A 23,537-nucleotide genomic window follows, 5' to 3' on the forward strand; every position below is an offset into this window, starting at 1 on the left:
CTACAGGGGTCTTGCATAGTCGGGAGACATGTGTAGTGAATACGTTGTGTGTAGAGAAAAAAGAAGGAGATGGCAAAGAGACTTTTTTTTTCTTTGTCCTCAGTAGACCTTCACCTACTCGTGTCCAGAACTAGCCAGATCAACTTTATGATCTTTGTGCAACTTGTCTATGTCTATGGAGGTAAGATGGGTTATGATGTAGGGAGCCCGTGCGAGACTGAGACATGAAGTGATGTTTTGTGATCTGTTGCATTCTACCTCTGGCCCTGGGAGGTTTCTATCCATATTATGCAGAATAGTAATGGGCTGGGGGGGCAAGGGGACGGGTAGGGGAGAGGGTGGTTTTTCTTCTCGTGTGTGTGTGTGTGGGGGGGGGGGTGATTATTTCTTTTCTTCTTGTGCTGTAAGATTGCCAAGGCAGAAAAGTACTATTTGGGGGAAGAAACTGCACTTTTTTTTCTTATTTCTGAGATTGAAACACTTTTAACTTCTTTTAATACCATACCACAAAAGTATGTTAGAGGAGGAGAAAAGTGGAAACACTTCCTATTTTACAGTTCTCAGTCCTATTTCTGCAGAATCTTTAATCTTTCTAAATTCATCCTAAACTTTGTCTCTACTGTGGCTTACAAATCAGTTGCAATAGCCATGTAGCTTGCTCTCTGAGCAAATGGACAGAATAGTAGACTGTCTTAATAAAATATTAAATATCTACTGTTTACTGATTGTAACTGAATCTCTGAAAAGCTGATACACATTCCCAATGTTTTAGTGTTCAATCTATTTATCCTGGCTACATAAAGTGTTTTTAAAGAAGCTACAGGGCAGGATTTTGGATTAAACACACATTTCCTTGTGTGAATGGAAGGGGCTGTGTAGGGGATATTCTTCACTACAAAATGATACAGTGCAGTTTTCTTTGTAAACTTCCTTGGCCCATCCCTTCAGTGTGGATCCATACTGAATGACAGTTACTACAAAGGACTATTTTTCTTTCTTTGAATTAGTAAAACAACACTAGTCATTAAGCAGTGACAAACTACTTCCTTTCTTCTACTCATTCTTTAGATTGTTTTAAAAAGGCAATGACTTCTTCCTTCCTCACCACCAAGCTAAGATGGTGGTGAAAACTACCGCAAATCTATCAAACAATAAAATGGTTTAGAAAGGTTGATCTGAAATACATTGGAAGTGAAGTAAAACAAAAAAAATCTTGTGCTTTGCCTGTAGCACTTTTCGTGAGTTTGTTTTTGTTTTATTCTTCCGTATTGCAAATGAACTATCAAAGGTAGAAATGTCAAATTCTAGATGTGAGTTTCTTTCAACACTTCTGCCACGCCACCAGGAAACGGACAGTGCCTGTCTTGGGGACTTGCAGTGTTAGTAGGTGGAGGTTGTGCAGTCCTCTATGCCTGTCTATATTGTTTCTGCTGTGGTGACATAATGTTTTATGAGTGGACAGGAGATCTGCAGTCAATGCTTGAGGCTTTGGAAATGATACCAGCCAGGTGAGTTTTCTTTATAAGAGATCTAGTTTTGTGAACAGCACCAAAAAACTGCATGTTGTTGCTAACGAAGATCTTGTGTTACTTTTTGCAAAACCTGGAGTGATGTCCAGAGGTTTGTCTGTCATGGTTCTCTCTTTCATCACGTTATCTATTTGTCTGCTATATCTATTTGTCTATTCAGAAATAGAGATGGTTTATACATGGCTTTTGCTTTCATAAATAGTAGTTTAAAGAAGGATAGTGGTCATTCAGAAGCAGTTCACCTAGGTACTGGTTGGCAGAGAGTCTTGACTGAAATTAGTTTTCCGCTGTGAAAATAAGGCAAATAGCTGATATTCCCATTTCCTTTCTTTAACAGCAAATCAAATATTTAAGGAGGAATGCAGTGGAAAGCCGTGAAGGTTAGAGGTATGCTAATCAGCAGTTCATGTCCACAGTTGCCCAAGAGCATCTTGTATGTGGAGCTGCCCAAAATATAGACAAAGCCGAGATTTGTGTTTGAGAATAAACTTTGCCAAATAATCAATCCAAGTAAATCCATACAGCGTTTAGTAGCCAGCCAGTTGTAGAATTAAATCCTTATTTATCCTGCTGAATATTGAACAATGACACAGTCTGGCAAGGAATAAATAGTCTTACTGTCTTCTCATTCTTGGTTATAGTGTCAGCAAATCTTTCTAGTGTTAAAGCCTGGGCAAGACAGATGAAAGATGGCAATTATGTGTACTCTATAAAAATTCTAAAAGAAAAACATTGGTTGAAAAATTCTTAATTCTTAGAAAAGTTAATTTCATTAAAAAATCTCTCCTTTTCATTCATTTTTTAAATTACAAGATACTCTTATCTACAGGGATACCAGGAAAACATCTGTGGAAATACCAACTTGCACACAGAGGATGAACAGGAGATCTTACTACTATTTTTTCTTTTTTAATAATATATAAAAAATTACGGTACTGGAAAAGTTTGTCCTCTCTAGCATTTTCACTTGTTGTTATGTTGGGTCTTGGATTCGCTATCTGGCCCAAAAGCAAAATAATTCTTTTTTTCCTGTTGCAGATGTTTGTGTTTACATGTAAGACGAAGTATGCAGGTGCACATGAGGGCAGGATTACACTTCTAAGTTTAAATTAGCTGATGAAATTCACTATTCACCATGTGATGGCTTTCAGACCTTTGTAGTTACAGCCTGATATATGTAGCAGTTCTTGCACTTTAATATGTTAAAACAGCATGAGTCAGAACTATCATTTAGCAGCAAGCAGTGGTTTGAAAAGGTATTAGGATTATCTGCAGCTCCACTGATCAAGTAAATGAAGGTTTGTGTACCTTAAAGGCTGGCCATCATCCAGGCATGTGGTTGTGCTCAATCTTGATTTGGAGAATAACAAGATGATTGAATGCAAGTCAGATTGAATACATGCATCAGCATAAAGGATTTATATAATAAGAGGACTTTTCTTGATCTGAGATGGGTTGGTACCTTCCAAAAACTTAATCTAAGAGGGAGCACTGCAAATAACCACCAATCTAGATGTGAGTCCTTGAATAATTACAGTTGTTGAACTTTTTTTTTTTTTTTTTTGGCTCATTGGAGATGAGTGGGAAGATTGCTTCCTCAGGACCAGATAAGAAATGCTTAAAATCAGATTTTCCTTTATTTTATCTGAAGGAGGATCTATTTTTGTAGACATTTTGCAAGGAGGAAGTCTTATTTCATATTTACTAATATTTAAAAGACTGTCCTTGGTGTAGACCTTCTGTTTGAAGAAAAAGTATGTGCATCCTCTATTTTGAAACTGAAAATTGGATCAATCCCCAAAGAATTGGTACTGGGAGAAGAGGTGGCTGCAAATGTGAACCTGTACAGGTGGTGAGTGGACAGGAGGTGGCCTGAGAACAGCTGTAGGAGATATCTTGTAGGAGATATTAAGAAAGGAAATTACCCAATAGTTTTGTGAAGAATGAGAAAGGTTTTCAAATTCTTAAAACCCAAAGTTTGCTGAAGGGATAGGCAATGTTCTGTGCAAAACATGCCATTTTGAGAGTGGCAAGATTTGTGACTTTAGGTCTTTCCTTTGCAGGGTAAGTTCAGCGGAGGGGTTCATTTGTGGAAGTACTTGTGATTGCCAGATGAGATCATAGCTCTGTTATTCCATCAATATTTTAAGACTCGTAAGAGAAAGCCTTGATCTTTTGAAATGTATGCAGTTTTAAAACATTGCGTTATTTTGTTCTGCGGATAAATCTCACTGCTTCTGTGAAGATTGTGGAAACATATTGTAGTTTTTTTTGTGATAAATATCCTTTTTTTTTTCCTGTTTGCTGTGTGATGTTTAAGGGGAAAAGATGTGCTAATAGTTGTCCTGGTCAAAGGAGGTTTGTATGTAGTTGTCTATACTGCTCTGTGATGAACTTTAGAATTCCTTGACATGGTTAAGACTGTGGAGACTGTGAAATGCACTCAAACAGTCGAGGTTTTGAAGCAGCAGACTGTGACGCGAGAGGAGTAGCCCTAACCCTTTCTCTTTGACTCAGTTTGGTAGTTTGTGTAACTGCTCTGCCAAGAGAGGGCGAGGAAACTTGTGCATGAGCCAAAGTTACAATTGCATTCAAATGACCTTACAGCATAAAGAACTGTTCGTGTTGGGGAAACGCAAATAGAAGCGACGCTTGAAGCGAGCCCGCTAGCCAAATGGTGAAGTTCTGGGGGAGGAGAGAAGACTCGGGAAAGGATGAATGCCATGCAGACGATCAAGAGCAGAGAGAGCTGAAAACCAGGTACAGCAACAGCTGCTGCAGAGTTGTAATCCCCGATACTGTTCGTCTCCCCTCACAGGGTTTTGCTTTGAGTGTCGTATGTATGGGGTGTTTGTGCAGAGGCATCGCTATCCATGTTGCACCCCTTTGTCTGAGCTGATTTAAAACATGGCAAATGCTGCTTTAGTATCTTTTGAAATCCCTTACTCTGCAGCTTAGTTGAACATTGTTTTCGAACTGTTGCACTGGATAACGCTGCATGGTCTCTTTCTCAAATAATGCTGAGTTGAGCTGCTGTTGTATTGCCACATACAGGTTTTGTTCTGGTGGGGTAGGAGGAAGGACTTGTGCTTTGGTTTGTAAAATAGCGAGTATTGACAATGTAGCATGCTTGAAGGGGTCAGATGGCTGTTTGCTGTGGTGGTTTTCTCCCTCTCCCTCCTCCCCTGTTTGGAGTTGTACCTCAAGGTCTAAAGTTCTGGTAAACTGTCATGTTAGCTAGAATGCTGTCACCAAAAGTTTCGAGGATAGAACAGTAGGAGTCTGAGCTAGCTAAGATTTTTAAGCTTACAGATGAGTCTTCTTTGAGCACCAGGTATCTTAAGTCATGGTGTGATTATTCAGTGCTGTGATGGGAGCAGGTAAATTGGTGTGAGCTGAATTATTTGCACAGCTTTGCAGGCTTTCAGCTGCAATTAATTTGCAGTTATTTGGGATAGTGGCAGGATATTCATGGGACAATTTATTTACCACTGATTCCTATCAGTGAACCTGGAGCTTCAGAGGCAAGAAATATGTATTAATATTTATATGCAATGTGTATTAACCTTTTTATACTGATAGATACTTTGGTTACTATAAGCCTAAGTATGTTATTAGTGATGCTTGTCTAAGTGGTGTCCTGTACTTTTTTGTTGTTACGGTGGAAATTTCTACAGTGTAAGGAGCTTAGATCTGACCGTTTTCTTTCCAAAATATGTTTTGTACTGGGGGTGTCATTTTACTAAGTTCATTTGCTGGATGTGATTTGAGGGTTTTTCTTGTCTGTATTTAAGTTTGAAACCAGAGCTTTCAAGTTGAAATAGTAAAATGGCTACACTGTGTGAATTTTGGAAAGTATCAGCCATTTTTTCCGAGAAAGTCTATTATTCTTAAGAATAAGGCTAACTTTTTAGATTTTGGTGACTCTGAAATTCTAGATTGCTCTTAAAGTTAACTACTGTCTGTGTTCCGGTGACAGAAGAGTGGGAAAACTATTTATTTTTTTTCTCCTAGCAGGCATAGTTGGTGTAGACTTACTCACTTAGCAACAAATTTTAGTGTAACAATCCTCATTACTATATTCAAATGAAGAACTTTATAATTTGCCAACTCTTTATTTCCCCACAATTTGACTGTGTCTGAACTCTGTTAAAAGAATGAGTACATCTAATGAATCTGTAAAAATTTGCAACTGCTTATAGTCAAATTAAAAGAAAAAATCAAATTTAACTTTACTGTTCACAGGTTCTTTGTTACAAAACCCATTTCATCTTGGAGCCAAAACAGTTTAAAGGGCCTTTCCGTGGTTGGGAACTTCTTAGCTCTCAAACAAGGCCTATGGTAGCTGTTCCCTGTTCTGTGATTGACTGGCCTGCAGGAGGCTGAAGCTTCTTATTCAAAAGCTTTAAATTTAAAACTTTAACTTTATAGAAGTGCTTTGGACTGTCATTACCCACAGGCTTAAACAGCACAGAAATTAATGGTTTGCAAAGCCTGGAATCTTGCTGCTACGGCAGTCTTAGACAACTGAAGGGAAGAGGAGGGAAGGAAATGAGAATTTTCTGTGGAGTTTGTTAGCATCTGTAATAAGACTTTGCAAATTTTGGGGGTGTATTTGTAGTTAGGCAGAGATGGAGCTCCATATCAAGCAGAAAGAATACCTTTCTTGTCAGCTGCTTTTGCTCTCCTCCTTCCTCCTGCCCCCAGGAGCTGGAGTAGTATTACTTTGCATTATTAAGAAAACTGAAGGGAGCTTACATTTTAGTTGGAGCCTTTGTCTGTGGGGGGTAGACTGAAGAACATGGTGTTCCTCAATGGCATACACCTAATAGATTTTTGTCCTTGTTCATTCTTGTTTGGCTTACTTTCCCCTTGTAAATTCCTTTTTTGCCCTGCAGTACAGAACAGGAAGGTACTGTGAGTTCAAGAGCTTGTATTCTTTGTGCGCTTGCCCACCCTCCCTGTTTCTTTCCATTAGGTCTTACTTCTAATGAGGCTTACATATGTGCGACAACGATTCAGAACTTGTCTCTGCCTTTTTTTTTTTTTTTTTTTTTTTTTTTTTTTTTAAACCCATGGGTAAAATGTGGAGTACAAATATCTATCATACACAGGTGTTGAATTCTTGTGGCAGAAGCCTTTCTGGAGGAGCTCATTAAATTCAGAAATGTTTTCAATGAATTCTACCCCACCCTCCACCACCATCACCATTTTATCCTGGGTGTTGCTGAAAATGTATGTATATCTATGGTATGGACTACACTGGAAATCAGCTTTGTTTCTTTCTGATGAACTATGTCCCAAAACACAGCATTAACACTGACTATAAGGAGAAAGCTGGAGGCAGAGGAGGCTCTGTGTGAAAGAAAACAACACAGAGGAGGGTTTGAGCTGGAAGCTTTTACTCTAATTTTGAGATCTTGGTTGTTGAGCACATTGATTCTAGGTGTGTGAAGCAAACCTGGATAAAAGCAAAGAGCAGGTCTGTACCAAAACTTACAGCCCTTGGAGACTTGCAAGGAAGTAATTTTATCTTAATGTGCTCTTTAGACGGAACAGGAACTTTTGGAACTAATTTATAATACATGTATTAGACTTTCCAGTTAGGATTTTATTTTAGATTATTTTGTGGCAAATTCATTAATTTAATATTTGATTCAAATTCATTTATTGCAAATATGAAATTAAAGGCTGAGATGCATATGTGACCTTTCAGAACAATATAGCTTGTCCTGAAAGCATTGCTATTCACTGTGGAGATTTAGAGGCATTACTGGGAAAACATGAGGATTAGAAATGACGGGGATATATTTCATCTTGTGATTTTCATGTTCTTAGATTTTCAAATACTGAAGCTATTTTGTCATCAACTGTGGCACTGTTCTTTTTCATGTCATCTCATCCAGAAATCCTTTTGCTCTAAAACAGGATGCCTTTGAATTGTGCTTCATGTCGTTTGATCTCGCACATAGAGGGGGTCATCAGGAGGAGAGCTGGAACTGCAGATGAAAAATGTAGCTGACAAGGAAACTTTCAATACGGGAGATGCAGAAGGAATATAATTGGCTACCTAGTTAGGCTCTAAAAAATCATGTGAACTTTAAGCCATTCAAGAGCTTAATTTAGTGGAAGACTGAGAAGCTTAATATAGATAGCTCAGATATCATGTGGAAATTCCAATTTAGACATGTATTGATATAAGAGACCTTGAGCTTATTTTTATGTCTTTGACTAGATTGTTTTTCTTCCCCATAGCCCATCACTCTTTAGCCTCAAGAAATACAAACGGTGGCAACTGTTACTGCATAGCTACACCAAATTTTGCAAGGGGAAGTCAATTTGGAAGGAAAATCAATCTTTTGGTGTTTTCACTTGGTTAGTTAGCTTTCAGTGGAGTTGCTGCAGAGTTACAGCACAGGCATCCTAAGTTGGTTGTTCAGGGCACTTGTTTGGTGCTGCTCCTGTTAACTTTTTTGGGGAAGGTGAATCAAGAAGTGACTTATGTCTCTGGCCAGGATATCTTTAATTTTACTGAGAAGTGTTGGTGACTTTTGAACTGACTTTTCCTTTTCTTTCCATAGGCAAAGTTCTTAGGGGATGGGGAGAGAGAAACTATGAGGTAGGAAAATGCCTCTGTCTCAAAGTTGAGTGGAAAGTAGTGAAGTTGAGACACATCCTCACCCTCTGTCACCCCCTCCCCTTGGGGGGAAAATAAACCCCACACATGCCCCAAAAACTTGAATTGAACATATTTATCTTGAAATGGCAAAGGCTGCAGTCAGTCAGATTCTTCTTTCTTCTCTGCCTTTGAAAGAAAGATGCAAATCTAGTGGGATTTCTGCTTTTTCTTAAGTTGTGCTGAAGTTTATGTATCCCTTTTCCAATTGTGTGACTTCACATGGTATCTATTCCATCAGCAGCACAGTAATATTTAACTTGATTCAGAGAACTTAGTATTTCTGGAATGGTCATTTACATAACATGAGTAGGAAGGTCATCATGTAACTGATGTGACTTGCCCTCCAATGAAAGTGTCATGGGAAAAACAAAGGGAGGAATAGATTCCCTGTATGTTTACCGTAGCCATGGAAAGTCCTGCTTTCCTCACATCTGGGTTAGACTTTGGCAGAAGAAGGGAAGCACTCTTATCTTTAAAGGATCACATGTATGGAAATAGACTGCATATCTAGGTTATGCTTGAAAGCATAAATTTTTAATTTGTATCACTTTGGCTCTGCACGGGAGTTTATTTTGGGTAAAACCATGCTGTTGATGTGGAGGCAGCTGTACAGGAAAAAAATGCCTCTGAAGTATGCTGTTCAAAGTCTAAAGTAGCTATTGTTGATCTAAGGCTGTTTAAACTTAGAGCTCTTAATGTAGTCACAGTTGATGACATTTAATTCTTCATATAGAAGACAACAGCAGCTTTCACCACAAACGATGAGTCAGTTTGCAAGGTGTTGTTAAGTTATATATCCGTAAGCACAAAGAATTATAACACCTCAACATCACTGCAAAAGCAAAGATAGCACAAATAGGACATCTTCAGGTTTAAAAATGTTGTCTGTAGAGATCAGACCTGTATTTGGCAGGAGCACCAGCACTGATAGTATGTCAGCTGTCAGCTGGTGGAGCTATATCTGTAAATGCATATGAATACTTTGCTATGTAAATTCTCTGGACAAAGTAAACTTCTGCAAATCTCGGAAAATAAGATTGGAATTAAGCATCAGACCAAGGATCTCAATGTTTGGTTACAGAGTTTTTCTGTAATGACAGAAGAAGGCTGTTCCATCCATTTCGAATAAGTCAAAGTGCTGTCCGCAGTTAGAAGCGAGCAGCGTAAGTTGCAGTAATTGGTTTTCTGTACAGAGAAGGCAGTTTTGTGTGTGAAACTTGTTAACTTTTTCTGTGTGTTTCTGAGAGTTGTCAAGTTCCCTATGACATAAAATATCCAGAACATGGATGTTGAGAGTCAAGATGTTGTGGTGTGGTATGTTTGTTTCTTTGTTTTGGGGTTTTCTCATTGCTTTTAAGATGCCTTGGGTAGCACTTGAGCAAAGCTATACAGTGCAGTATATCATTTCATACAGTGTCTGGAGAAGGCCTGCTCCTGCTTGTTAAGTTGCTGTTGTTAATATATGCATTTACCATAATTTAAGAATAAGTATCATCTATCAGCATAAAACTAATTTTTCTGAAGGGAGAAAGAAGGAAATGTTTGTATTTTGACTTCATTGAGCAATGCTTCCTTGCTTTGTGACTGGCAAAAAAATGGCTGTCTTGGATTTTGAGAGAACATCTATGTGAAGGACAGCCTCAATCTGTATGATTCATTTTTCTTAGAAGTAGATTTTGCTACCACTACCTCTCAAAATGCAAAAAGTTTTTGTGTATGACATTTGAACCTCAGATCAATAACTTGCTGCATTCAGCCTTCACTGTTAAATGAGAGAATTTAGATCTAGAGATAGGAGAACAAGCAATTTGGATATATTTGGTATTAATTCAGTCTTCCATTTCTTGTAATGCCACCAAAGTTCTACGATCTGAAAGTTTGACAGAGACACATGCCTCTACATAACTCTTTGAGACATTAACTGTGTTTTATTTCTACATCTTGGAACTTTAGGTAATGAAGGATTTCACATGCACTTTCTTCTGGACTAGTGATCATAGCATGCAATGAAATAACAGAACCCACATCACAGGTATCTACACAAAAGTGACTTTTAATCTCCCTGTCTGTTTTTTCCACTGCAAAATGGTAATAATACTTCCTGAAGTGTGGAGAATGTTATCCTGGTGTCATGTATCTTATTATTTTTTGCTTATAAGGACCTCCAGAAACTGTTGGAGACTTTGCTGGATTGCAAGCTAATATATTAAGTGTACTTGAGATTATTGATGGTTTTTAAGCTAATCAGATTTTATAATTACTGTTGATTACAATATCCTTATTGTCATGAAAAAATAATAATCCTGGTACAATTTATTGTGATGGCTTGTGAAGCACCTATTAGAGGACCCCCCCTCCCCCCAAAATGCGTTCTGAGTGTGACAGGCACAGACTGCCTGCAGCAAGGCTTCCCTAACCTGACGAATCATTCTGGAGTTGCGTCCTTAGTCTGTTATGTCACCAGACTGAGCTCTGGGCATGTTACTAGGTCTCCAGAAATGTTTTTTTGCTGATAATGTACATGTCCTGTAGTCGAGAAGCTATTTTTAATGGTCTGGTCAGGCTGTTAAGAGTTATTCAGGGCCAGAGCCCTGGCAGAGTGCTGTATATGGGAACTGCCTGGGGAATGGTGGGAGGGGAAGGCAACTTTCACTTCCAACTGTTACATCTATTTTGGATTATGCTGATATTTCCTGGTAAGTTGTAAAGTAAAGGCATGTCACAGGTGTGTTAGCTTGATCGAGAAAGCGTACACTGGCCTAGGAATAATCCTCATGTTACTGGGGGAAATCAAGGAACAAGCCTTTCTTTTGATTCTGGTGAAGTTCAAGGGCTGTCTGGATATGCTGGGTCTTAAACTCTAGCATTTTAGCTCATCTGAGAAAACTGCTCTTCTTCCTCGTGGATTAATGGAGAGGCTCTGACCTGAGATAGTTTAGGTGGAGTGGGATTGATTAGTAATTTGTAAACTCATTTTTTTCTAAAAACAAGACTATTCTGATTGCATGGCAACTAAGGAAGCATTGTGTGGACAACAATATCACTGAAAAAGGAAATAGTTATAAATTGTGAAACCTTGTATTTGATCATGATGCTTAGCTACAGGCAGTTTTTTAATATTAAAAAGAAATTATATTAAAAAAACACTTTTCCATGAGCTTCAGGTTCTCTCTTTTATTCACAGAACTCTTGTACATAAGCCTACTTACTGTTGAGCTGCCTTGTTTTTTGTGCTAGTTTTCTACTGCTAGTTTTCTATTTGTGTGCTATGCTCTGAACTCAGAATAGGAAGGTCACTATTACTCCTAGTGGGAAAATAACTAGTAAAACTCCCCTAAATGTATTGCAGTGCTTTTCTCTGCTTTTTCTTTTTTAATATGCAGTTTGTCCTTGTGCAAAAGAAAGTCAAAGGTTATCTCCAATTTTTCAGTGTCCATGTGCATGGCTGAGTGATTGTGCTTTTCTTCACTTGTGTTTAGCTGTGCAAATAAAAGTTGCAGGCAGAGAACTGAAAATGGAATTTTAAACAGTTTGAAACTTCTCAAGTGACATACCTGGGAACATTGCCACATAGCAGAAACATTTTGGGGATGCATGTTTCATTACTGTCGGGACACTGAAGATAAAGTAAACTGTCCATTGCTACAGTGTTCTGTAAAATAACATTTAATGAAATCAAACATTTGCAAGCATGTTGAAGTGAAAGATTAGCTATCTCCTTTTCACTATTTATTTTTAAATTTTGTATGTTCTGTCACACTATATTTTTCCATACCAGGAGTATGGTAAGCTTGTAAGCTGATGTGACAAACTTCCCCCCCTACCCCCAAAACTATTCTCTTAAAAATCTCTCTCTCTCTCTTTCCACCAGCCAGTCAGAACATTTGTGCTGAACATCATTTTTCTTCATTTTGACTGGCATGTCCTGGACCTACCAATATTATTGCATGGAGGCTGAACCTTGTGTTTCATGTACAGTCTTGTAGATTTTGTTGGGCTTAATCTGGTCATGCAGGATGTTGCTTGTGCAGGATGTTTAACCCTAAAAATTCTGCACATGACACTAACTTTATGTGGAATCAGGTATTTTCTGTCTATGGTCATGAAAGTGTTGTGTAGAGCATGTGTCCCGAATGATTTGTAAACTTGCATAGTTGCATTTGATAAGATTGAAGTCTTGTGCCTGTAACTGATTTGGAACAAATGTAGACTGTCAGATGACTACAGTACTAGTAAATCTAGAGCCGTACTAGAATTCTAGTGAAATTGTCTGTTAATGCCGATAAAACTATTTCTCCAAAGATGGATGCTAAAGTATACTGCTAGCTAAAATTCAGTTTTGTTTCTGCAACTGTTTGTAGTTTGTCTGAAGAACACAGACCATAATGCTTAACTCGGCCGTTTTTTCCAGATCACGTCTCACATCTTACATCTAGGCGAACTGACACAGGATGCAAACTGCATTAAGGTAGCATTTGAGTTTGTGGCTGTTGGCACGCGTAGCTCCGTCACTGGGCCTGGTGGCGATCCAGAAGGATGGTGGCACGGTGTGGCCAGCGTACTGTCTGGTTACTTTTTACTTTGCACCGTGGATGGCCACGTAGCACTGCGCAGCTGTGTCGTCTGTGGAAACGTTTGGAACAAGCACAGAGCCGTGCTCAAACTCTCTTCCTGTCGCAGTCTGTAGGAATATGCGCTTCCACTGTGCACAGATGTTTATCTATAGTACTGAGCAGCACAGACTAATATATTTTCAATGAAATAGTTGTGATTACACATAACTGTGAAAACAAACTTCTCATTTAGTGAGAATGAAACTTGTGCAAGGCGAAAGTGAAAAATTTGTATACAAACCTGGAAGTCTTCTCCTCCAGCCAAATACTATGCAAGTAAATCATGTATGTGCACTAGTAGCAAGAAAATATCCTCCTTTGTACTATTTATATGTTCTTAATTGCACTATTAAGTTGGCAGCTCTGTGTAGAGGCCTACAAAAAGTTAATGAAGGGCTGCTCTTTGTGTGTTTAGACCTGAAAATACTGAACAGAGTATAAAGTTTGAAGAATGGAAACTGATGAAATGACACTTAGCAAATGTTAGAAGGAGAAGACTTGCAAAAAAAAAAAAAAAAAAATCACTTAACAGCTGATGCTGTGTTTTCTTACTTAGACTTAGTATGGGTTAGCTGGAACCAACTGGAGTTGTAAAACACCTTTCTGTTTTGTATCAACATGGGTCTATTAGTACTTACTTGACAGCAGGAGTCGGTGGGAGACCTTACAGGTGTATATTGTGTTGTTTCTATGCACTTTTATAGTAAGTTCTGGGAAAACTGATTTCTTATCTGGCCCTTCTGGCATCTTGTGCAAGTGATCTTAGCCTACAAAGTCATGGATCCAAGTCAAGTTGATGACCTTTTTCTCCTGCTTATTAATAGTCATACTTGTTCCTACTGCAGTCAGTGTAGGTAGAGAGTTGGACTGAGGAAGAGGGCATTTACAAAGTGGTTTGTCCTGCTGAGAACGTGGCAGCGTGCCTTACTCAAATTGCACCAAGTATTTGGTCTGTGAGCAGGGGCCGGGCAGGCAGCTGTTGTGGATTTTGGTGGCTGCGGAGTCTGGGCTGAACAGCAACTTTACAGCAAGGGTGTGAGCAGAGCATAGTGAAACAGCAGATGTGTGAGAACTGCGGGTCTGTCACTCTATCATGAGAAACGGAGCTCTAGGAAAGTTTTGGTACAGCTTTTCATCACCAACATGTGTACCCAGAGGGGCTGTATCCCTTTTTGGCTATAGGAGAGTGGCTTATTTTGGCCTTGGCAAATCCATTGTGGCAATGGTGGAAGCTTCCAAGGGAATTGTTGCTAGGCCTGAGTCATGGGAAATGAAGTTTGCTGACATGCTTGTAGTCATGGACAGGGCTGTGGAGTGCATGATGCACTCCAGAAAATAAACTGTTACTGTGCTTCCTGTTTTGGTTACGGAGTTTCCAGCATAGTGCTGGATATCAATAGGGTATTTTGATGATGAATCTTTATTCTTTATTAAATAAATGAGGTACATGCACCCTTCCCCCCTCCCACCCCCCCAACTTCAGTAGTGGAGGACAGGGATGTGAAAATTGAGCTACACTGTTGTGACCCGTGGGATCCTACAGAGGCATTGTAATACAGTATTCTTCCATGGGCTCTTAAGTGACAGGTCCAGCTGATGGTGAACATTCCTGACTGACTGCTGGCCACATGAAGAAGGTGCCTGAAGGTCCCCTTGGACTGGCAGCTTACTTCTGTGTAAGAGCCAGTGTGCTTTTAGGCTCCTGAGGAGAACAAAATGGCTTAGCAGAAAGGGGCTTGTGCCTTTGCTAGACCCTGCAGTTAGTATGAAAACAAATGTTTCTAAACTTGAGCCTGGATCCAGACCAGCAAGGCAAAAAAGGGAGGGCTAGTGTACCCAGGTCTTTGCAGATAGGTACTTTGCAGTAGGAGTTACTGTAAGGTGTAACTCCCTGCCTCTTGGTGGGGGAAAAAAAATTAACCTCCTCTTTAAATTAGTCTTATTTTCTAAGAACTTTTTTACTTGGGAAATACTGCATTTACTTTCTTCTGACCAAAAGGATGACCAAAAATTTTTTAAGCAAAGCCACAACTGTTATATGATGGCTTGGAGACCTTTACTGCCTTTGGACTATTTTCTGATGGTATTAGAGGGCATGTTGTTGAAAGTTCTGTTGAATCCCAAACCTTCAGGCAGATACACTATAGTATGTCAACTTGCTGGTACTTAAAGCAGGTCTGAATTTGGATCAGAAGCTTTTCTGCATGAATGGTAGAAGTTGTTAAATCTTAGACTGGCTTCATTTCAGGGAAGTCATTGTCTACGTAGAATGCACAAGTATTTTTTCTAAAAATGCTCTTTTGTAATGATATGATGTGCAGCCCTTTCCATGAAAGTTATTTTTTTTCCTTGTTTGCTATGCTAAGCTGCACAGAAGTGTTCCCAGTACCTTTTTTTAGTAGCAAAGAATTTCATAGTCTGTCTTGCCAGTGAAAGGTGTATATTAAAGCTTTAAGATCTGGTGCTTGCAACTCCCTAGAACATACTGGACAGAAAATATAAGATTAGTTTTCCCTTGTGAAGACTAAATGATATTTTAAAAGTAATATACTTGATCTCAAAAGCACTCTTTGATGTTATTAGCTTCAGCTGTCAAATCTTAGCTTCCTTTTACCTATTTTAGCTCAGATAAGAGTTTATATGCCAAGTGAGCATCTACACAGGGAATTTACAGAGAAGGTAAGAGGAGGATTGTTCCTTTCAGGAAATCTTGTGTTTATATTCAGGATTGTACTAATAGGCATTGCTTTCCATTTTGCTTGTTGCTTTAGAAATCTCAATCTTCCACAGCTCCCTTGACAGAAATTTGCTTCTACATATGCAAGCAAAAAGTGTGGAAGTTTTTACTTTGGTTATATTACCTTTTTTGGTATTACTTTGGTTTTAGTGATACATCCTTACGGTGTCAAATTTTATAATCATCTTCAAATGTAACTGTGGAAATTGAGAATCCAGAAGAGTCCAGGTGACCAGTTGTTAGAGGATGTGTGTGTGTATGTACTTAGTAAGCCATAGGAGTAAGGGTCTTCAAAGAACTGTTTCTTCTGGTTGGAAACCCTGTTGGTTGCTTGCCTGAGGCTGTTGGTATAATCTGAATGTTTTCTGACTGGGTGATAAGATATGAATAAGTCATAAGGCATGCTGATAAGTGGGAAACTGAATTGAGTGACTGGTAAGCAAGTCAGCTTGCGCAGTGGCCTTCAGTTCAGGTCTGACAGTTAAAGGGCATAAGGGTTTATTGTAATTATTTTTCCAAAATTAAATCTCCAGACTGCTTTGGACAGTTTGATTCTACATGTATTGAGTGACTTCAGACTTTTATTTCTGTGATGCTTTGAAAAAGTCACAATGCTGGATTTCAACTTTATTGCATAGTTAAGATAGCTCAGTCTGGAAATGAAGCAAAACTTTATACATAGTAAGTTAAGTTTACTTTTTTCCTTTCTCTCTCTCTCTTTTTTTTTTTTTTTTTTTTTTTTTTTTATCACTTAGCTTGTGGTCGTGTGTAGTTCTCCATTTAAGGAGCTTTTTATTTTTTATTTTTACTTTTTGTTACAGATTGTATCACAGTATTGCTATTGCCAGGTTCATGTTAATGCTCCTGGTGAAGAACACCAATGCAAACTCTCTCTGCTAGTGTAACTTTGACTTTAATGGCATTAAGCCACAGATAATTGGCCCAGTTTCCTTAAATTCCACAGCCTGTTGTTAAGATAAACATTCCTAGGTTCCCAAGAACACAGACGCATGTATATGGTAATGTACTGGGTATACTGAGAAAGGCTTTAAACACCAAATTCTTACTTTCCTATTTCATTCTTGATGTTTGCATGCAAATTTCATAAGCAGAAAAATGGCTTGAGAGAAATTGTGCCAGTTTGTCTATAAACTGCATAATAAGTCTTTGAGAACTGCTGGGGGGTTTCTCCCTTTTGATGCAGCCATCAGCTTCTGTGGCCGCAGCAGGAAAGTAGTCCTGCACTGGAGTGGTATGTGTTGAGCTGCGCCCACTTTAGTCAGCAGCTTGTGTCTCTGCAGTCGGGAAGTCCGTGTGACCGAGGCTTGATGTAAACTGCACAAGACCCAGGACCCTGATTGCTTAGGAATACGTAGTCTTGTTCTGTCACTCTGCAGAAGTGGTACCTAAACTGACTTTTAAGGCTGGTGCCTGTAGATCCACAAATGTTAGAAGTGTAGCTTTCTCCTTCTTGAAGAGGGCTGTGATCTGGATCCCTCAGCCCAAAATTTTAGAGAGGGGCTGAAATTAGAGTGTGATGAAGACAGACTCAGTTCATTCTCATCCTCTAACATCACATGGTTGAAAGCATTTATTCTCATTTTTAACTACATAGAAACAGCAGAAGAAAATAGGTATGAGAGCGTGTGGTGTGTGGGTTTTTGTTGTCGTTGTTAGTTCTTAAACAACTGGTTAAGAAACTGGGGGCTAGGTCCTGAAAGGCGGTGTGCATTGTTAGGGTTGTAAGGCAACCCTGAAGTGTGAGGGAGGTTCTTGATGGATAGTGCCAGTTGCTGGAGCATGTGGGGAAGGAAGCTCAGTGCCAGGGCCTGAGGGCTGCTGGTGCTAATGAGCAAAAACGGAGCCTCTTAGCATCGTATAGCAAGAATTGGTGGTCTGAACTTCACTGGAGGCCAGCTTCCTAGTAGTCATCTTTTAAGACTGCTCCTAACAGAAATAGGAAAGTTTAAGTGTTCGCTTCTTGCAAAATTGAGAAAACATCAATCTTACTAAGTAGATTGTTCTGCTTTTTTTCTTCTTTTTTTTAACTATCTCTCTATGATTGTCCAACTTAGTCCAAAGCAGTAAACTCAGTCTGAAGCTAAGTGGGTCAGCACACGGTAGGTAGGGTTTGTTTGGGCTATTTGCAAGGATTCATTTTCTTATTCAGTTGGTTCTTTTTACCCCTGTTTTCTCTGTGTCTTTGCAGTCAGAAATAGTAAAGAAAAGAAAAAATCATGGTTCTGTTATATGATATTTTATGTACATATTTTCAAAAGGACAGTTATCAAAACTTGAAGTAGTGACAACCTGTGTTAATTCTGGGCTTTCTGTAATCCTGCAAAACTAGTATTTTTTTTTATTAATTATGTCAATTCTACATAGATTCTTAAAAATCAATGTGGAGAGTGAGAAATTCAGAAATCTTTCTGCAATAGCAGAAAAACAATAGTAATGCAAAACAAGATGAAAATCTTATTTTATTTCTGTTTTTAAGTCACGATAAATATCTTGAGTCGGTCCCTTCTTTGTTTAGGGTTACTTGACTAAAACACTTGGCCCAGCTGGTTGGCAGTGAAGTGATTGTATCTTTGTTTAAACAGTGGGTGAGGGTGGTGATGGTGGGGATTGTATCAACATTATTACTGCAGCATGGGGCTCTCAGCTATTTTCACTGATTTCACTTGCTCTTTCACATTGTCCTGAGAAAAAAGGTATAGCTTGGCCTGCTCGATCAGAATTTTGGCATGGAATGGTAACTTATTTCAGTGCATGTATCTTCATATACTGCATGCTTCATTAGACCTAGGCAGTGCTCAGCAAGGCAGTGGGTGGGTGGGTGCCCCCACTCCCTGTTAGTGCTGGCTGGTTGATGTGTCTGGTGTATCTGTACCTCTTGTGCCTTGGGCTGAGTGGCCTTTCTGATTCAGGGCGTAGGAAATGAGCCTGAGACTTGAGCACAGGCAATGTTGCTGCCTCCCCTGCTGAATTCTAGAGAGTTTTGGTCATCCCACCACTCTGCCCTATGGCTTTTCCAAGCCAAGTGCAGTACTGAATACTTACCTTTGTTCTGAAGGGCTTTGAGGCTTACAGAAAAGAAGAGAACTGGCAAGACTCAAGCTCTTGTTTTGCTTAAACAGACAATGCTTTTCAGATTTTTGTTGTCACTGTTGCCATCCGTACTATCTGGGCATCTGGTCTACTGCTGCTGTAGTATTTGCCAAACAGCTCAGGTATGGGGGAAAATCCTTGACACCAGCAGCTTTTTCAGGGACGTTACAAGGCATCCTGGCAGGCCGTGTAAGTGTTAATGTACTGAAGCTTACCTTCATGTAATTTAGCTTGGGTACTGACTGTGTGTGAGGCAGGAGTTTGTACATGCTAAACGCATCAACACCCTACTGCAAAATGACTTTGTGTCTGCTGAAGTCAGTAGATGCTTGCTTTCTTCTCAGCAAGTACTGCCTGACGTCCCCTTGACTCACCTTGCATTGATTACTTCAGTGAGCACTTCGTATATGCCTGGGTGTGAATGCGAAGTATGTGTCTGAGATATTTGTAGTTAGTATTGCTGTACCTCTAGGCTTTGTTTTACTACCTGATTAACTCTTTTTTACTGTACATGCAGTTCTCATACTCGCTGTCCTCGTGGTGGTGGCTGGAACAACTTTTTCCAGGACAGGTACATGACATGTCTAGCTGAGGCCTCCCAGCCAGTAGCATGATGCATTGCAGAGAAGGAAGTGTACCAACTTCTAACTGCTTTCAGATTAATTCATTCACTGCTGGGGGGGGAGAGTGGGAGAAGGAGGGGAAGGTGGTGGCCCATATGAAAGAAAAGGAGAAGGAGCTGTCTAAAGCTCATAGTGTAGTGTGAGTCTTGCACGGAAGAACTAATTATAGGACCTTAAAGCATTTGCCTCGAGGAACTTCAGAGAGAGGCAGTGTTACATAAAGCTAGATGAGAGCACACTTGTGTGCCCACAGCTGCCAAGGTCATCCTGGGGATTAGCCTCGCACTGCGCTTCCACTTTTCTCTCCACCACAGAAGAAGGAAGAGACTGATGGGTTCATGCTGAAAGGCCAGTTCCTAGTGGTGAGAGCCTCTGGTTTATGGAGAACAGCTTTTTCTCTCTCTGTCATTATAGGGCTTTCTGTTTGTGATATTTTGACTTGCATTACTTCTTGAGAGAGCATGACTCAGTCTTGGTTGATGAGGCAGCAGCCGAAATGAGGCCAGATGAGGTCATGACAGCAGCCTTGGGGATGCTGAGTTTAAGGTATTATGTTTTACGTATTTATACTGTTGCTTAAGCATCTTTTCAGTTATTGCTGTTACTCTGACTTTCCTTCTCTAGCAGTGACTCTTTAAATTCTAAATGATATTGCTGTGTTGCTGGCAGTTATTCTGAGAAAATCTTCTTTTTGGCTGCTTCATGTGCTTAATACTCTTGTTTATGATCTTTTTTTAATAAAAAACAATTCTAAAAGCCTTCAAATCTGCATATGAAACTATTAAATAATGTTTTCAGGCTGAAGAGCCCTTCTCCAGGAGACATCCCTGAGAAGATCCTTTGTGATGAGTTGTGTACAATAACCACTGGATGCTGATACTTATTTGAAAAGACTGTATTTGGCTAAACCAAAGGGTTCCCAGTCCTCCCGTGAGAAACAAGCATGTCACGTAGTTTAAACACAGTTATCAGCCTTGAGTTACAAGGTCTGTGTGATCTGTGGTAGCAGAAAGCGGTGGTGCATCTGCCTGCGTCACTGGACAGAGTGGTGGAGAGAAGCAGTGTTCCCTTCAAGGTAGTCAATGGAAGATGTTGGATAAAAAGATTCTTGAATGAATTTAAAACTGGCTTTAGATGAGGTTGTAGTCTGAATGTGGACTGGTTTTGTCCCAGTCTGTTTGTGTCACTGTCTAGGTTGTTTAGCCCTGGATTGAAGCCCGATGGCATGAGACACAGGCCTAACTTAGGTAATGTGTCCTTCCTCACCGTGCATCTCGCTGTATCTCAGCTGTAGCTGTTACCTCTGTGAAAACCCTGTTTACTAATTGTCTTAGTTTTCTTTCTATCTGAAAGACTTCTAGGGCTGTTGAATCTTCCTTGGCTAAACCTAAAAGCTAAGTTATTCACTCTTAATAAATCCAATCCATGAGACACATGCTGGTAGTAATGGTTCTCGCTGTGCACCTGAGTTGATATCCCTTTAGTATGTGTTTTAGGATATACTTCCAATAACCTGCCTCCATCTGGGTTCATAAGGCTTCAGTGCATGCTCTGCTCTTTGGGCAAGAATTAGCTTTTTTTTTTTTTTTTTTTTTTTTTTTTAAAAAAAAGTCTATCTTTCCCCCATCCAGCCACCGAAAGACTTGTGCTGATCGTGTAAAGGAAATAGTAAGAGTGACCAGGCACTGTGTACTGCCCAGCCCTCCAAGCAAAATGGAGAAATAAAGTTGTCAAAGATGCTTGTCCCTTTAAGTTACTATAAAAATATTGATCTTCTCTAACATGAGAAACAATACTTAGTGTTTGGACATGGATTAAACTACTTCTCACTTTCTGTTGCTCAGCTGTGATGTTTTGACTGTTTATCCCTATCATTAGAGGTTTGACTGAGCAGTTGAAGTTCTGCATGTTTAAAACAACTTCTGAAGCAAGGAAGGACATGATTGATAAGAGAGTGTATAGTAAGGCACAATGTTAAAACAAGTCTGACAATGTTTGGGATCACATATAGTCCTTATCTAAAGGTTAAATAGTGACCCCATAGGTAACTTAAAGCCAGACCTATTGCAAATGGTTAGTTATTATCTGAAAAAGTATGTTTAAATGGTTGTAGGCATTTTTACTGGCTTTTGAGCCCACCCACTCACTTAGTGAAGAAACCATTTTAAATTAAAAAAAAGGCTTTTGTAAATGCATGTTTTGCATTCATAAAGAAACGAGTGAGTCGAAAGCTTGGATCGAGCCTTACTATGCTGCTCTGATCAGATGCAGTGATTATATTCCAAGCCACAGATTGAAGAGTATATTCCAAATTACTGGGTTTAGGCCAGGGTGTTAATCTAATTCACTGACAGGACAGGTAGAAAAACTGACTTTAGTTTGCTCCAGTGTCTAGGTAGGAGTGTTTTGTATCTGAAGAAAGGTTTCCATGTAAATAAGAAGCTTCATTTTTTTCATTTTTTATTTTTTGTTTTTTAAATGACAACAAACTTGATAAAAACAAGCGTTTAGTGGACTTAGTGGTGTGCAAAACAGGGAAGAACATTTGTAAGTACATAAAGGAGGGGATTTGCACACCCCGAAGCCTTCTGAAGTGTCCAATCTTCACATTTGATAACTGAGAATGGCTGGAGCCACAGAGCTCTGATCCTGTAGATGCCGAGAGTGGAAAGTGCTCTCTCTCCCTGGTACTCTGAGGCTCTATCTAAATTAGCAAGTACTTTACTTTAGTCAGTAGGGATGGATCAGTAGACCAGAGGTGCTGAGGCTTCTTACGTCTTCATTGGTGGTTTTAGGGGCAGGAGTTGCTTTGGATTCGATTTAGCTTGGTGCCTTTGGTTCAATATTTGCACTAACTTTGCAGTTTGAAGCTTTCTGAAGGAGGGGGAACGTACATGTCAGAGAACCTTGCAGTTGTGTCACCGCAGGGTTATTCGAAGGCTCATGTCCTAAACTAGCAGCTGGTTGCATTTGAATGAAGCACAATTTGTGTATGAGGGTTTTTGTGTTGTTTTTTTTTTTCCCTCCAGGTTCTCTCACTCAGAAAATAAATCATTTATGTGCATTAAAGCTGTTCTGAGAAACCAGCTAGCTCATGGTAAATGGAGATAAGATTTGCTTCAAAACAGTGCTCCTACTCTAAACTAAATTGCTGAAGTACACAAAGTATGAGAGTGTGTGCAGCAAACAATGAAAAAGGGAGATTTTTATCATCAGAAGCACTGGAAAGATCTCTTTGCCTGTTTTAAAGCGTGTCTTTGACTTTTCAGATGCTTGCAGTGGTCAAGCTGGCATTTTAGACTAATGAATAAAAGGATTCTTTGATCCTCAAAATCATGGAATCTGAACTAGATAACTAGAAATTGTTGAAAACATAGTAATTACTACAGGCAATGGCCTGTGGCTCTTGGGTAGCTTGCTGCTTGCGAGGTTTCTGGCACTTCAAGACTAAAGTTGCTGTTGCTGCTGGTTGGGTCTGGCAGCGAGAACGGTGTTAAAAGGCTGCAAGTTCTGCACTGCTGGTATTGCTCGTCTCTGGATGGGCACGTCGCTGCGTGGCTCCCTCTCCTTTACTGCTCTCAGGGAAGCTGAGGGAGGACCGGGGAAGGAATGCTTTAACTCATTTGTGGCACTACGCTCAGGTTGTGTTTCATCCTGATTGCTTCAAAACTTTTATCTCAGATGACTGGAACAGGAAGTCGCTTGATTTATTTGCATTTGTGTGAAATACATGATATAGGAAACAGCCCCTCGCTCCAACACACTGAAAATAAAACCCTCAAAGCTTTTTTAAATGACCAGAACCCAGAGATATAAAACTGCTTGACTGACAGAATTTTTTTTCTTTGTCTCAAATTCCAACCCCCCCCCCCAAAAAAAAAAATGGCTGTTGTCTAGTGTCTCGGCTTTGAACTACTTGTCTAGGTAGCTACAGCTGGGTAGTTTTTCCAGCTTCAAGTGCAATGCTGGTTAGCCACAATTCAGTTTTGATTTGGCTCTTATAATCTGGGCTGCCACAGGTACTCTGCGATCAGTAGCCAAACAGTGTACTTGGCCAAGTCCTCATTAGGCTGGAGTCAGAGAACAAAACACTGTGTAGATAGACTACTATATGAGTGGTGATTGATGTACGTAAAGTTGCAGCTTTACGTATAGCTATGCAAAGTCTGTATTTCAAAATTTTTCTGAGTTAGATCAACATCTGGGTATTGCACAGGGGATGCTTGCAAGGAGTGCAGGGGCAAG

At 39.6% G+C, this 23,537-nt stretch overlaps 1 protein-coding gene across 1 annotated transcript in view; it reads left to right on the forward strand.

Moving 5' to 3' along the window:
• The first annotated feature begins 4,080 nt into the window (after positions 1-4,080).
• The window catches only part of TRAK1 (trafficking kinesin protein 1), a 109,707-nt gene continuing 90,250 nt past the window's right edge, over positions 4,081-23,537 (forward strand). Inside the window, exon 1 of the mRNA XM_062569463.1 lies at positions 4,081-4,289. Coding sequence (XP_062425447.1) covers positions 4,204-4,289 — 86 coding nt within the window. The 5' untranslated portion in view covers positions 4,081-4,203. The remainder of the gene's footprint in view (positions 4,290-23,537) is intronic.

The sequence above is a fragment of the Rhea pennata genome, chromosome 2, assembly GCF_028389875.1.
Source record: "Rhea pennata isolate bPtePen1 chromosome 2, bPtePen1.pri, whole genome shotgun sequence".
NCBI lineage: Eukaryota > Metazoa > Chordata > Aves > Rheiformes > Rheidae > Rhea > Rhea pennata.